Source organism: Plectropomus leopardus, chromosome 18 (assembly GCF_008729295.1).
Source record: "Plectropomus leopardus isolate mb chromosome 18, YSFRI_Pleo_2.0, whole genome shotgun sequence".
NCBI classification, from domain to species: domain Eukaryota; kingdom Metazoa; phylum Chordata; class Actinopteri; order Perciformes; family Serranidae; genus Plectropomus; species Plectropomus leopardus.
This window is the reverse complement of record NC_056480.1, coordinates 11899517-11915157: the sequence shown is the minus strand read 5'-3', so window position 1 is coordinate 11915157 and position 15641 is coordinate 11899517. Positions and strand designations below refer to the sequence as shown.

The following is a 15641-nucleotide window of genomic DNA, read 5'->3' as shown; positions in this document are numbered from 1 at the left end:
GAAAACATGGGGCACATTCATGTGCTTCTAATGGGGATTCTTGAATAAACAATAAAAAATAATATTTTGTGGGGGGCACAACATCAACAGAGCAGCCACCGCAGACTCTATTTTTATAAGAACCTGTCGAGACTCCTGCTGTACGTTTACTTTAGTGCTTTTTCTGGCATTTAACATGATCATCGTGATGGATGTGAAAACATTCGGCACATTAAAATAACTGGAAAATAGGTTTCTAAATTATAATTCAGTAATTAAATCTTAAACTGTGGAGCACCTCTAGTGCATGGCGACCACTCTGCTGGATGGCAGTAGAGGACACAGGGCCAGAGCCTGTTCTGATACAGGAACAGGTGACCTCACTAGCATTCAGCACCAGACCTGAGTGTTTCCAGTGGTGGGAAACGAAGGTGGAGAAACAGGGCGTGCATCACACTTTGCGCTAGCCTCCTTTTCCTTCTGCCTTCTTCTTATTTCCATTACTGTTGAGTTTTCCGGTTAAGTCATTTTGAGACACGACTACCTCTGAAAAAGTGTGTAGCCTGCCTATCCTTTATCCTGTGTTGTTTAGTGTACAATGACGCACCAAAAACTTTCAAAACAAGGTCTGAATTGGAGGCTCTTCAGCGGATGATTCGCCTCATTGACGTTTAAGGAGCAGAGAAGATATTTTGGGATATATTTTTTCTTATAATATGGAATGTTCATTTTCTAGAAATAGCACAGCAAAGTAATGTATAAAATGCATATAGTAGTGTTCTACTGACTTGACTGATCTTTTACGTCGTTCAGCACAAACAGAGCCCTGCTGCTTCACGCATTTGAAATAATATATTGTTGATCAATGAGCTGAGTGGATGAAGGCTTCTTGCTGTTTCATTAAAATCCTCCATACCAGCATATAAAGACAGAGAACATTGTGTTGCACTGAAACCCATGCCCTTCAGAGCGACACCATAACATCCAACCAAGAGCTACAACGCTAGGAAAATATCTGTGGTCAACAAGATTTCAGCAAAGATTGTTTCAGCACCCTGTAACTAACGGAGAGGAAAAGTTATATTGACAAAGTCAATATTATCAGTTTGTTTCAATGTCCTTACTCCTTGCTTTGCTTATCTTAAGAAATGAATAGCCAGAGGTGAAATACTTTGATATTTATATCAATTTGATTAAATCATCATGTACCAACAAGATCATTATTTGAGCAAACAAAGATTAAAACCAGGCCTTGAACAGCCTACTTAACTTTAACCTCTGCAGTTTGTCTGGCCAAATTAGTGGTCAAGGCACAATGGTTTCCCACACATTCCTTTCTTTATTTATGGCAGCTCTCCACAATATCAACATATTGATAGTATATTTTTACGCTGCATGCCCCACTCTCACACTCTCTCACTCTCTGTCTCTCAATTTGAAATTCTCTTTTTTTTTATTCAAAATGCTTTTTCGGCATGTAAGCTCCAAGAACAAAGTTGCAAAAGCATTAAAACACAACTACAACAATAGAAATACCAACAATAATCGTCAATAAACTGTTAATAAGGAAAAAAAAATCCCATGGAGCAGAGGAGCTGTCATTTGTTGTTGTTGTTGTTGCTGTGCGCGCGCGTGTGTGTGTGTGTGTGTGTGTGTGTGTGTGTGTGTGTGTGTGTGTGTGTGTGTGTCTTCATTAATAGTCGGTCCGAGCACCAAAGCGCACTCTGACACAAACCAGACGACTGTTTTTTCTGAGCACAGTCAGATTATGGAGTGTTTGATTGCTATTCTGTTGCTTTGGCCCCTGTTTACTTCCTGTCAGGCCCTGCATTAACAAACATTCCAGTAGGAAATACACTTGGACCCACCTAAGATGTTTAGGTTGTCAAATTTGAAATGATTCATACAAACACTGTTCAGTAAACCAGAGCGACAAACTTTCAGAGTGACAGAGCGTACTCTGAGCAGCAGAGCCCTAAACACAGTGTACAATCGAGCGCTCATTTTAGTGTGGAGCGTCAGATTGGATTTATGAATTTGTAGATTTTGAAAATTATTAAAAATAAATAACTAAATAACAAGCTAGGGGGAAAAAAGAAAAAAGCATGGAAAAAACTACGTTCATATCTGCTTATCATAATCATAATCACAAGTATGTTATAGTATTCTGATCATTTTTAAGCACTTTTACCAGGGCATTTCCTTTTTTTTGAATTTTTTTTACTTTTCCTTTTTTTTTTTAACTAAATTTTAGGTGATTTTCTTGTACTTTCTACTAATTTCTTGATAATTTTTGTGGCATTTCTTTTTTCTTTTGTTGCTCACTGAATTCTTCCCATGTTCTTAAAAGAAATCGAGCCAATTTGCTCAGGTTGAAAGGGTTAACGGCTCAGTTTTTCAGTTTGACAGCCTAGTAAACCTTAGATCTAGGGTATTTACCTGGATGGTAGTGCATCCGGGCACACAGCAGCTTTAACACATTTATCTGTTGTTTGCTAGCAGACATAACTGATGATGCACCATCATGCAAAACAAAGTCAGTGGAGAGCGATGAATTATTATCCCCTCGAGTGTGGGTGGGACTTAATTATGCTTCGTCTCTAATGTACAAGGATGAACAAAAAAGCCACTCATTGTCATTACAGCCGGGCATCCCAAATGCAGAGAAAGACCACTCACACTGAGCCAGCCCGCCAAGCCCAAGCCCACTGACTTGCTGCTAGGCCTGCTCTGCAGCCAACACACTTCCTTTAAAGGAAATTTCCAGCAGCTGTGTAAACCAGAGGGGTTTATTCAAAGGCAGTAACCACTGCATACAAGAGGCTGGTGGAGGGGAAGCAGGAAAAGTTTGGCTTTTGAGAGAGAGCCCGTGTTAGGTTAATTCATCTGATAGGGCGTGCAAGTCACTGGGCTAATAATGTGCAGGTGAAATGAGAAGTGCTCGGTTCGTTTGTGAAAGGGAATTTCTGCAAGTTCAACATAATCTTTCGAAAGCAGTCATCATCTCTGCACCGCTCTATGTTTATGAATGGGACTTTCCCTTCAAAAGGAGCAGGAGACAGTAAAAGTTTAACAAGTCTGGAGCATGAAAAAAGTGCTGCACATATCTGTTGGCAAAGCCATCAATTTCCCTCTGCCTGTGTCAGATTTCGACTCCTTCTCCTAAAAGCCCCTCTTGTTTGCGTGAGGGCATTCTTTCTAAAAAGGGATACAACAGAGCTCATTCAACTCTCTGTCAACCACGACCAAACACAATGAGCTCCGGTGGCAGTGGCCAACATCAAGGTCAGTTCCTGCCAATGTGCAAATCACAGCCAAATATTGACTTTGACCAACAAATGGCTCTGGCCCACTTTCACTTGTCAGCTGACAATAGCTATCCCCCCATTACATGTACATTTAAGAAATCTACTGGATTATAAATAGGGCTGAAATGGCTCACACATTTGACTCCCACTGCAATTCTCTCCCAAAAAATGTTTTCTGGAACTCTTATTATCTGTGCAACTTAAGCTCATTTATCTCAATATTTTCAGAAAAGACATCCTAATCACTTTACTCAAGGGTTAACAGCCATCTTCTTCAAAACTCTATTCTTAAATGCCAGGACTGCCAATTGAGAATTTGCAAAGATTATTTGACAAATCACAGTTAAAAGTTTATGAATGTTAATATTATTAAACAACATAGTTTTCTAAAAGGCTGTACAGCATATATTCTACCCAGGAGAGGATTTTTTTATGGTGCCATTGTAAGAAGTGTGCATTGTTTCTGTTACTTTTTGACTTGGGCTTTAAATAGCGGTTATCAATTATTCTGCCATTTTTTCAGTTCGTAGTTTATTTGCCTTTTCTACCAAAAATCAGAATATTGAAAAATCCCACTTATATATTTTGCCAGAGTCGTTCAGTAACTTCAAATCCTCAAATATTAAATCTGACCAAAAGTCAAAACCCAAAATACATTATGTTCACTATCATACACTTTGAAAAAGAAAAGCATAAAAATACTCACATTAAAAAAACTAGAACCTGCAATCATTATGCATTCCAGCTTGACTAATGACAAATGACTGATTATAGTTGCAAATTAATTTTCTTAATCAACTGATCTTTTAATAGTTTCAGCTCTACATCTGACGTGTGCAAAATCTCATCAACATTTAATCCATGTGGAGACATCACGTGGACACATTATTTTTTTGATTTTATCTTGAGTGGGTATGTTTCTACCTTTCATATGGCTGGGACTAAAAGTGAAAGTATTGATAAGTTTTATTTTTATTCCTGGTCAGGAGGGACTGAAGGGAAAGTAATGCAACGTGTTTTGGCAGCACTAAGCACACAAGTGGCTTGGAATACACTGTACGAGTTGTGTGAGAGTTTGTAAACACATATTTCGCTATAGTTTTGCTGTTTATACTATTGTTTCAGGGTCAGTCAGCCTTTCCTTGCAAATTACATTATGTGACTGGATCCAAGCTGTAAGTTATTAGTATTTTTGTGGTTGTATGTGTGCATCTGTATAATTTGTGTATTTCAGTGTGTACCCATTTACAGACTCTCTCTGTTGGACCCTTTGCCTTGTAATTTATGTAATGTGCTGGGTGGGCAACGGGTGTGTGCTACTTTTGTAAGTGGGATACGCCTATAATACAGACATAAAAATAAATGCATTAATTCTTGGTGTGTTCATACTTTCCGGAGGGTGTGAGCCGCCTGGTTTCCACCCTATTAAATGTCCTTTTAATGCTGTAATGTCTGATGCAGTAAGCATTTAAATACAGCAAAAAAGTAACTTGTTTGTAACTTCACAACTGTCTCACTCTGAAATATGTGTCTATAAATTCCATAAAGTCCCATAAATTCAACACCTGTTGGGTCCCCAGTTGGTAAATGTGTTTTTAACAATACCATCAACCCCAAAAAATTAAGGAAAAGCATACACTATCTAGCGTCCTATCTACTCCAGCATGACAAGCACTTGACTTTTGCCAATTACCCGGCTATTCTGATTATACGCTGCACACAAAATTACCACATAACAGCCTCTTTCCTGAGAGTGCACAGCAGGGGGAAACTCCAGGACTTCATGAACGAAGCCAGAAGGGAGGAGGTTCATCTGATTGCCATGGAGATGGGCTCTTTAGCCCTGGAGGCAGGTACTGAAAGCCATGAACGCAGGGGACAGGATGTGACATCATGCAGGCATTCACAGCGGCTTCCTGCTCAGGTACCTCTGCACAACGTGCAGCCATGAAAGGAAAGGTTTTATGGGTGCGTCTCCCTTCAAATCAGCTGCTCCGGCTTTAACTTTGGCTGCATGAATGGAATGACAGGAAACCTCCTCCCACCACACAATCCAAGCCACACACACACATGCACAAACACACGCAGCAGTGGAGGGCTGCCTGTACTGCTGAATAGCAAACAATGTTTTAAATATGCTTTCCCAGGCTTTTGTTTTACGTGCAACTTATCCTTCTCAACTTAAACCATTTCTAATGCATTTGGGCAGCCAGCTGCTAATGCTTTCAGCTGTGACGTTTCTGTGAAACTCAATACTGCTCCATACACGAACATGTACAGTAGGAGCTATAAGTTTTAACACAGACACAGATTTACTGTATGTGGATGTTTCAACATCTTTAAGATCTTCAACCGTGAAAGAGGAAACAGATTGAGAAATCACAACCCTCTCAGTCTTTGCTATCCTCTGATGAATGTGCGATTGTGTCAAAGACTGGGTGGAAACAAGGAGAGAAAAAGGTGCTACAAGAGAATTACTCACCCACAACCATAAGCGTGAACTCGAAACCTCTCTTCACAGATTTTCTGTAAACTTGGTTGGGAAGATTTGCAAAACCCACGTAGCCCTCCAGGTTCTTCTGTTGCTGTGGACCAAAAATAAACAGAGTTGATAATTTTCTCCACTGGCCACAAGACTGTACAGGAAAATGAACACATTGTGGTAGACTGTATTATTTGCTCTCAGATTTCAGAAAGAAATTTTGATAGCATTTGATATTACTGTGGTGCCACAAAAACAACATTGTTACCTCGAAATTAACAAGTGATTTCTGTTAGTTACACATAGTTAAAGAAGGCTTTTTGTGAAAATCAGAGTGTATGAGTTGTCTGGATACAGTTCTCAACATAAAGATGGCTGAGATGGCAGCTAACGGTACTAACTTCATAAACAGTGCTAACAACAGCACTCTGTGTTCCCTCTCTAAATTCAGATGCGTTTGTGGGTCCGTAAATGCAACGTCGGTGAAACTCTTCATTAGTTCTTCTTCACCTCAGCAGCACTTCGTGGAGTTTGAGTTGCAGGGTGGATAACTGATCTATCAGTCCGGTCAGAAGTGATCAAAGCAATGGATGAGAGGAGCAGCTGCTGCACAGGTGGTGAATACAAACTTTTAGACCCAGTGCAATAAATGATTAATTTCACTGCGCCTGAGTGAAAGTGTGGTGTCATGGATAGCCAAACTGTATTCCAAATATAGAAAATCAATTCATGGCGGCAGAAGTTTTGATTGTGGCGGGTCTCCCTAAATAAATAAGTGTAAAACACCTTGCACAGAGAAGCTCAATTAAAATGCACACAGAGGTAGCTTAACTTTATTCTCTGCTCAGGATTCTTTGCTCACTATTTTCAATGTAAAGATACTCCACAGTATCTTAATATAACCAATAGTGGTTTGCCCCCACGGTTTCCCCTACATTTGTTTATTTGTGGCTGTCCGCCACAATTTAAACATCTGCCATCACAAATACATCTTCTAGCACTATTTAAATAGGTGAGGTTATTCACTGCACCACACTCTCGGAGTGGCTAACATACTGTTGTCACAGACGAGTAAAAGTGGAACTTTCGTTGCGCTGGGTCACTCTGCACTCTGCTTCTCCTCTCATCCATCAATCTCATCAGCTCGAAACGGATCAACTCAATAATCCACGCCACCACTCAAACTGCTGTGTTGGGATAAAAATAACATAAAATCTGCTATATTAATGCTCTGAATGTCACATACAGTAGAGAACCTTTAAGTAAAGATATAGCTTGTCTTACTTTGAGTGGATGTACAGTGCAAAAAAGGCCAGTTATTCTCTAGAAGAGGTCTAACAAAGTCTTTAAGCATGACATTTTACTTATTGTTTTCCTGAGGATGGAGTTTGTTCAGTTGCTGAGTGACATCCACGAAGGTTGAAAGCCTTTAAATTAGGATTTTTGTTTTGTCAAAGTACTGCTTCCAAGGTTAAGAGTGAACTTTCACACACAATTTATAAAAATGTGCATCCTGAAGATGACAAAAGTAATCATACTATCAATAAACTTCTATTAATGGGTAATGTGAGTGGTGCTGAGTAAGAGGAGGCTGTTATGGAGTGTTTTTACATGACCTAATGAAAAAAATGCAACCTATATTTAACACCTTTTAATAAATCTAAAAGCTTAAAAGTGAATTATTTTTAATGATTATTTCAAACAAAGCACAACTAAAATCAGCTAATTTATTCGAGCTGTTGGTGAGTCTACATGCAAATGACTCAATTCTAAAAAATATGCAAGAAAACCAAAAGGAAAACTGCATTTATAGGAATTTAGCAAACAGTGAATTCTATATAAGCAATATTTACTGTGTACATTCCACATAGCCCAGAGGCCCTGCAGGCTGATGAGAAAAAGACAGAGCACTTACAGCTGGTTTGGAGAGCAGACAGGTTGTCAAGGTGAAATTGATGGGGAAACGAGGCAGCGGTCAAAGCAGGCGCATCCATGAGGCAGGAACAACACCAGAGAAAAGAGAACCAGAGAAAGACATTAGTAAGACATTAGTAAGACACAGCAATTCTCTCGTAGCTCTGCTCATCTGCTGGCACAATTGCTTTCCCCTGGTAGACTAATAAACAATTTGACCACTATAGATAAAGACAGAAACTATCAATTCAGCTCATTGCTCACTTCATTTTGGCTTGACTTTTTTTTAGCATGGTAGCTGAGTCATACATTTCCTCCTTGAACAGCTAAACAGTACACTAAAGTACGTTTCTAAAAACATCTGACGTTAGAAAGAGGCAATGACTGATTGAAACTGTCACATTTCTACAGAAGGGTTCCTACAGTTTAAGGTGAGTTGGATTTAAGACTTTTTAAGACTTTTTATTGCTATTCAAAGTAAAATTTAAGACCAATTTTACAACAACCAAAACTGAGGGGAAAAACATTACCGACATCAATAACTTATTAGGTGTAATTTTTTCCAAATGTTTACTTCAACATAAAACATTCCTTTTTGGTCAAGTTAAAAAGTTATATGATCTACGTCACAAGCTGAAAATTTTTCAAATTTCCTAGAGTGGAAAACCTGGAAAACATTGAACATATTATATTATTAAGCTTGGTTTGCCTTGAAAAAAGGCAAACCAAGCTTTAATCCTATCCTGATAGGATATCCTGATCTGCCCAATACTACATTCAGAATTTTCTTTATAAAATACTTATTACCAGTTATTTTGAGATTTCACTATGCAATGTCAGAGAAAATTATTAATGAAAACATATCTTTATGACTTTTAAAAGATTGATTGAAGACTTTTTAATACACATTACGGCCCTAATTTTAGATTAATAAATTCAATGCCTTTTAAGACTTTTTGAGGATCTGCAGGACCCTTATCATTGGTCAACAATGTCAGACCTACAGTAGAGCAACTGAACAGTATCATCGAGCAGTTATTTCCTGTGTGTTTAGGAGCTGTAACCAGTTAATGTGAGCGCTCAAGACAATGCATCCTCTACTTGTCACACTGGTCTCATTGCAACTACATACACACACATTTCTGACAGGCTTACTGGCTTACATCCCTGAACCCTCTGCCTGCTGCTTCCTGTGCTGGAGTCAGTTTGACAAACAGCAGAGCAGTCAAACGTTCAGCCTGAAACAATGTGAATACAGCTGCAAACATAACCTCATCTCTCATGTAAGAGGATAAACACAAACTACAGAGCTAGAGACAAGACATATAAGTCAAAACCCCTGGCCTATTGCATTTTACAAAGAAAAAGTATTTTGAGCACTGACATATGTTACACAAAAAGCACCAGCAGAAACTGTGCTTCTATATTCTGATGCTTTGTTGGTAAGGTGCTATTATCTACAGCAGAGGTGTCACGAATGCTGAGCTAGGTCACAATTTCTCGGCCAAGCTGTAACCACATATGCACACAAATTACTTTAGAAAATAACATATTGAATTTGGGGATGTTTGTGCATCAACTTACAGCAAAACACAGCAATGTCATCGTATTTCTATTTACTGTCATCACAGAGATAAGAATTGAGGTAACTTGTTTGCAGTAATTTCAGGAATACTATATGTATATAGGTGAAAAGTATGTACAGTAGCAGTCATTGAACAGCTAAGATACTATTTTCAAAGGTGGAGCAATTAAACAGATTTTCTAAAGGAGACACCAACATCTGTGTCTTCAGCTTAAGCTCTAACCGAGTGTCAAGACAAATGAAATCACTGCAAGAAAGCAATACTACAGTAACTGGCAGAAAAATGCACAGTGCATTTTGCTGCTCAACAGCACCGGAAACAACGCAGTGAGGCTCCAGGAAGCTGGGGTTACGAGGAGGTCCAGCTAGTGCAGAGGCAGGGCTCTGAGCACTGAAATTCAACTGCAGGGAGAATACGAATGGTTCCAACAAACCCCTTCCCACGACCTTAGAAGAGCCCAGACATTTTGTGCATCATACCAAATAATAACTTTTCAAACATGTCTGTTGATACGACTTGGCATTCACACTGCATTGAAAAAGGTCCCAAAGAAGACTTTTGGCCTCACATGGAAATAAACTGAATTGCAGAGACGGAGAGCAATTTCCTATAAATTGTCTACAGCAATTTAAGTTAATATTTTTACATCTTGATATGATCATGGTAGTATGTCACTGTTGGCTATTGCTATGTTACTGTCATTTTACTGGTCTATGGAACTTTAACATGACAAGTCACTCAGATACCAATCACATACAGATACTTTAAAAGCACTGCAAAAATGACTGACAATGACTTAGCATTGTGGCGCTTCCAGTTCCTTCATCTCATACTCAAAAGTTTCTTTTGAATGGGTTTTTGGTTAAATGCCTGAAATAAAATCTATGGTTAACACAAGCTTAAGAGACATTCACGTTTTGTTCTACCACATAACATACATCTATAAAGACCCCACTATTTAATCTTGAAGCTATTAGGTGTCTTAAAAAAGGTGGTTGCTAACATGTGGCTTAATGACACTACAGAGCGTCATCGAGTGGAACTGTGCCGAAAACGGCTTTACAGCCTTGTTGTGGTGTTGACGTTGAAGTTATGCAATCTTGGTGTGGTTTGTTTATAGCCCGACGTTAACTTTTTACTTCTGGCAATTGCACCTCAAAAATCACAAAAATTGTGTTTAATTGTGAAGATTGTCCTGCAGAACAAAATGTGTACGTATCAGAAATGTTTGTTTGCCACAAAGCCTATTTTTTGCAATAACCCCAAATCCAGTGGGAGGATTGGCTTGGCTTTTGTTGCGTGAACCAGGGCGATGTTAACTTCCGGGTTGGCAAAAGTCTTCCCTCTTTATTGACATAGGCTACAGCTCCTTTAATTGTCATATGGTGATACATTCATTCATGGTGGTATGTCACTGCTGTTCAACTGGTATATGGCACATCATGGAAACATTATTTGCTGGGTTTTGTTGGCAGCTAACACCCCTGCCTGGGAAAGACATTTCTACTGACATATGCCACTACAGCAATAGCATATCACTCCAGCGTGCCATATAAAAAAACATGCCACTTATGTTACACTGACAGAGGCAACATTTCATCAGCAGGCACAGAGTTAAACTGTTGGCTTATGCCATAATGTTATACTGGAAGAATAACACTCCTACGCAGTTGTTGCTTAAGTGATGAATGCTACCTTTCTGGTAGTTGAACTAGTAGTACTAGTTGTGGCCAATTATCAGCACTGTATGGCAAGCACAGTAAGTGTGGCCTTGGACAAAGCTAGTTATTAGGGATGCATGATACTATCAGCACATCATTGGTTTTCGCAGCTTTAAAATGTAATATCGGCCTGAAATGAACATTTCTGCCGATATCACAGGTCGATAAGATGAGGCTTTAACTCTTTGAAACTTGGACAAACTGGCTAGAGTTTTTTTTCAAAAACATGGGAAGAAAGCAATGAGGAACATTCAAAGAAATAACTGTTGAGTGACTGACTGAAATTAGTAAAAAAAAAAAAAAAAGTACAAGAAAATCAACTGAAAATTTGCACACACAAAAAACACGAAAACTAACAAAATGATAATAATTCAATCTAAATAATTTTAAATATCTAATTATATCATATCTAATTATGATATGAATTTGTTCTGTAGCTTTTTAAAAATTTACTTTTGAAATTTACTAATTTCTTGTAATTTGTGAACATTTCTTGTTAAGTTGCTCATTGTCTTTTTTCTCATGTATTTAAAAGAAATCAAACCAATTTGCTCAGGGTTCAACAATTTTATACTTGTAAAAGGCGTCTGAAAGCAGCAAAAGGGTTAATTATGCAATTTAGTAGAAACAGGTCAAATTTGCCTTTGTTATGACTATTTCCAGAACGGTATCAGGGAGAGCATCATCTTAGCATGCTAAAGTAGGATGATTTTTTAAAATTTCGTTTGAAAATGTTACATAAAAATAACTATGGCGCGTTTTTGTCCTGCGTGGTGTCCGCCTTTCAATCACATGTTGTTACGGTGCTGCTTCATGGTAACTCAGTAGCATTGCACCCTTAATGCAATATGCATTCTCCCTTCACATGTGCAGTGCACTTGTCACATGAACAGATGTTTCTCAAGAACTCCCACACTACAGTGCTGTTGAGCCCACTCTGGAGCATTGCCTTAATCTGATGACTGCATGCATTCAGTTATGTTATCATTATACCACCAGAGTAAGTGTATTTTTCTATGATATACACATAGTGTCTGATGATCTTGCATTGTATGGAGGTAATGTGCCTTAGAAATGGCAAACTGTTAACATCACACAACATTATACAAAGTGAATAATACAGTATGTAACAAATGATCCCCAAAATACTAATTTTGTCAGTTTAAGTCAATAAAATTATTTAACTATTAATATATAATGAATTTCTACAAATTGCCACACGATGCCATTCCCAAATAGATCTGATTCTTGTCTCATTTTGTGCTTTTCAAAATCTAATCTCTGCCACAACAGTGGTATAAAATCAGGTCTAAAGGCATGCACCTGAATCTGAACACAACTAACAGCCTATTTCAGTACAAACACTGGAGTATAAGGAAGCTGACAGCACTGAATTGACAATAATGTATTCTCTATTTGGAAGTGAGCGAACACTGCGAAACTGAAAATGACATCTATATTCTAGAAAGGTAAGTAAATTTAGTCAAAGTAAGACCACAAGCCTAACAAACACATGTCCAAAACAGATGTAACACTTTGTCTTTGCTACTCTGTGCATGTCCTTTTAACATCAATGTAAAGCAGTGATACTCAACTTACGGCCCGTGGGCCAAATCTGGCCACCAATAGGGTGCTTGGTGGCCCCCAACCATTTTCTAATTCACAAAATAAAAATACAGTTATTCACAGTGGTAATTGTTTTTGTGCTTTTAGTATACATAAGGAGAGTGCATAAAACAGCATCAAAATAGAGCTTGTTCATTAAAAAAATCCAAGAAACGTCCTAACATCCAAGAAACATCCTAAAATTCAAGAAACAGCCTAAAACCAATCCCAGAAATGTCATTGAAACATCCTAAAATCCTAGAAATGTCCTAAAATCTGAGAAAAATATGGGTCTGCTGCGATTGCCCCTTCGTCTCCTGTCATTTTGCAAAACTGGCCCCTATGCAAAGCAAGTTAAGTGTCCCTGCTGTAAAGAAAAGCACAATTAAATTTAAACCTGTGGGGTGATTGGAAACTTAAAAACTTTAAATAGGCCATGTACAACCCTCTAACTGCATACAGAGCAAGTATAATAATAATCTACTCTTCAGTGATGCCCTTTGAAATAATTAGGCTACACGCTATTACACTGACACCTTAACAAACTGAGAGCACACTCACACTGAGCCCAGTCATCATCACAGACTTCCCCCTGGTATTTGACCAGACGCCATCTGACACACTCTGTCTGGCTGAATGCCTGACCTGCCCATCTGTGCTATGTCATTGCCACTATGCAAACAGCACAGACAATATGCCACTTGGCTTCGACTGCAAGATACAACCAATTATATTCCCATGATAGCTTTCGATGCTTTATCACTGCATGCATTTGTACATCCTCTTTAATTGTGGATGGCAAGGTTAACTACAGTATGGATGTGAGGCTTTATGATGACCACACATAAAACACCAGGCACGCATCACCGAAACTTGGCGAAAAACCGTTCCTCTTTAAAAGGGGACCATTTAACTGTGTTGTATTCTCTATGTATCTGTGTATATCTATTGTATCTCTCAGTGACATGTAGCTGATCACTGCTGTCCTGCATAAAGACCTGCGCACACACACACACATTCATCCACACAGATACATCTACACACATGCTTACATAGGTTTCTTTTTTTTTTTTTAACAAATTCATATTTTAATGACTTTTTGTCATATATATGGATATTTCTGTGTTTGCATTTGTGTTTCTAATTCCATTGTGAAATTTTAACCTTTTTTGGGTGAAGACTTCAAGTAAGCCCACTTTTGCCTCTTCCTGCACTGTATGCTGTGTTATTTATTTATTTTTGTCATTTTTAGTATTTTAATTTGTGCAATATTAAAAATGAATTCAAATCCACATGCATGCGCTACAGAATCATTTCTGTGACTGTCGATGTAGAGGATTTAGCACGTTACCTGACATCACATAGCCGACAACTTCCCTGTTTTCAGTATGACAGACCTGTTTTACCACCTGGGATGATAACAGCGACCTATGTAGCTGATTTTTCATCACGTTCTCGGCTAACTGTCCAATCCTATTTTTGTTAAAAACATCATCAGTCTTACTCTTTTTGATATTTGTGGTGGGTTTCATTTCAATAGCAGCAAGTTAACACTTTTCCTGTAACGTTAATGAGCAGGCTTGACTACGTAGCTAGTCAGTCATGACAAAAACACAGGAAATACCACACTACTACTGCACTGTAGTTAAAATAACGTAGTTAAATCTTCTTTAGAAAGCTCCTAGCCAAACACTATTCACAACAAGAAGATAACACCAAACTACCACGTTTAACTTAACTGCTAAACGTTGTTTTTGCATATTTTAGATCATTCAAGCAATTATTAAGAGACGCTTTTCGATTCGGCATATGTCGAAAACACCAAGTAACACCCAACGTTACAGCTAATGAAGTTTAAGACATGATTTTCGTACACGTTTATTCCCATAACGTTAACAATAACCTCACCATAACACAGCATGGTGGGCGGTAGCGACCAGACTAAACGAGGTTAACCGGTTACCGTTAAATTTTTAACAAAATTACCGGAAGACCACAACTATTTGCGCGGTGTGTACCTTAAATTGCTGCCCGATACAGCAATGAGACGCTAAAACAACAGATTTTTACATGAAGTTTGGTTTGACATTTCCCCACGAGAGCAGTTACCTCGGGCTAACTTAGGCTAACGTTAAACTCTGTTCGGTTCCCACTTCATGTCCATGCATTACGTTTCGCCAAACAAAACACAAATGTACAAAATATTAGACTTGGCTCCAGTTTACACACGGAAGAGGAAATGTTTAAAAATGTGATAAAACTCACCCATTATTCCGCCGTTCCCGTCTGCTTCACTAACCAATACTTCTCCGCTTGACATTGCCTCTCACAAACTCAGCGCTTAACTCTGTGAAGTAGTAGTAGTTGTGCTTAGTGGGGTACGCACATTACTGGACGTAATGCCATGTGATGGACGCGCGGACGTAAACGCAAAATGCGTAAACTCTCCTTTGAGAATACCGACTGTGAGACATCTTTAGTTTAGCATAGAACCACATTTTACTTACAATTACGACCTCGTACTACAGTTATCTGTTATACTAATAATTTTTACTGGAAAAACACCAACAAAATTCAAGTGGTATGTGATTAGTAAAGACGTGGAAAAACACAGTTTTTTTTTTTTTAATTACACTTCTATTTGATGATAACTAATAAAGGAATTATAGGACATAAGCCAACGTGCACATTAATACACACCTCAAAAACAGTTATTTAAGCAGAAAGAGTGTAGACTGCAAAACACTCTGTCTCTTGGAAGGCGAGACAGTCAACAGTGCCATCTAGAGGGTATTTACAGTAGATACAAAAAAGCAAAAGAAAAAACGCAATAAAATGGCCCAAATAAACTCAAATAAAATTAAATAATAGTAACTCCGAAAAGGAAATGGCCTTGGATTTTTTATAACATATACCATAATGATGTAATTATTATTATCATTAGCTATAAACACTATTTTCCCCCCAGTTTATATTTTTTATTTTTTATGAAATTCAGTATCTACTCATTTCTTACCAGGTTGTTCATTGCCTTTTCCCCCATGTT

The 15641-nt window shown here is 38.2% G+C and overlaps 1 protein-coding gene across 2 annotated transcripts in view; it reads right to left on the bottom strand.

Moving 5' to 3' along the window:
• sept7a (septin 7a) overlaps window positions 1-14961 on the bottom strand; it is a 42124-nt gene extending 27163 nt beyond the window's left edge. For both annotated transcript variants that reach the window (XM_042506017.1, XM_042506018.1), the window contains exons 1-3: window positions 14861-14961; window positions 14438-14439; window positions 5770-5872 (exon numbers count right to left, since the gene is read on the bottom strand). In XM_042506017.1, coding sequence (XP_042361951.1) covers window positions 5770-5872; window positions 14438-14439; window positions 14861-14915 — 160 coding nt within the window. In that variant the 5' untranslated portion in view covers window positions 14916-14961. The remainder of the gene's footprint in view (window positions 1-5769; window positions 5873-14437; window positions 14440-14860) is intronic.
• Between the last annotated feature and the right edge of the window lie 680 nt (window positions 14962-15641).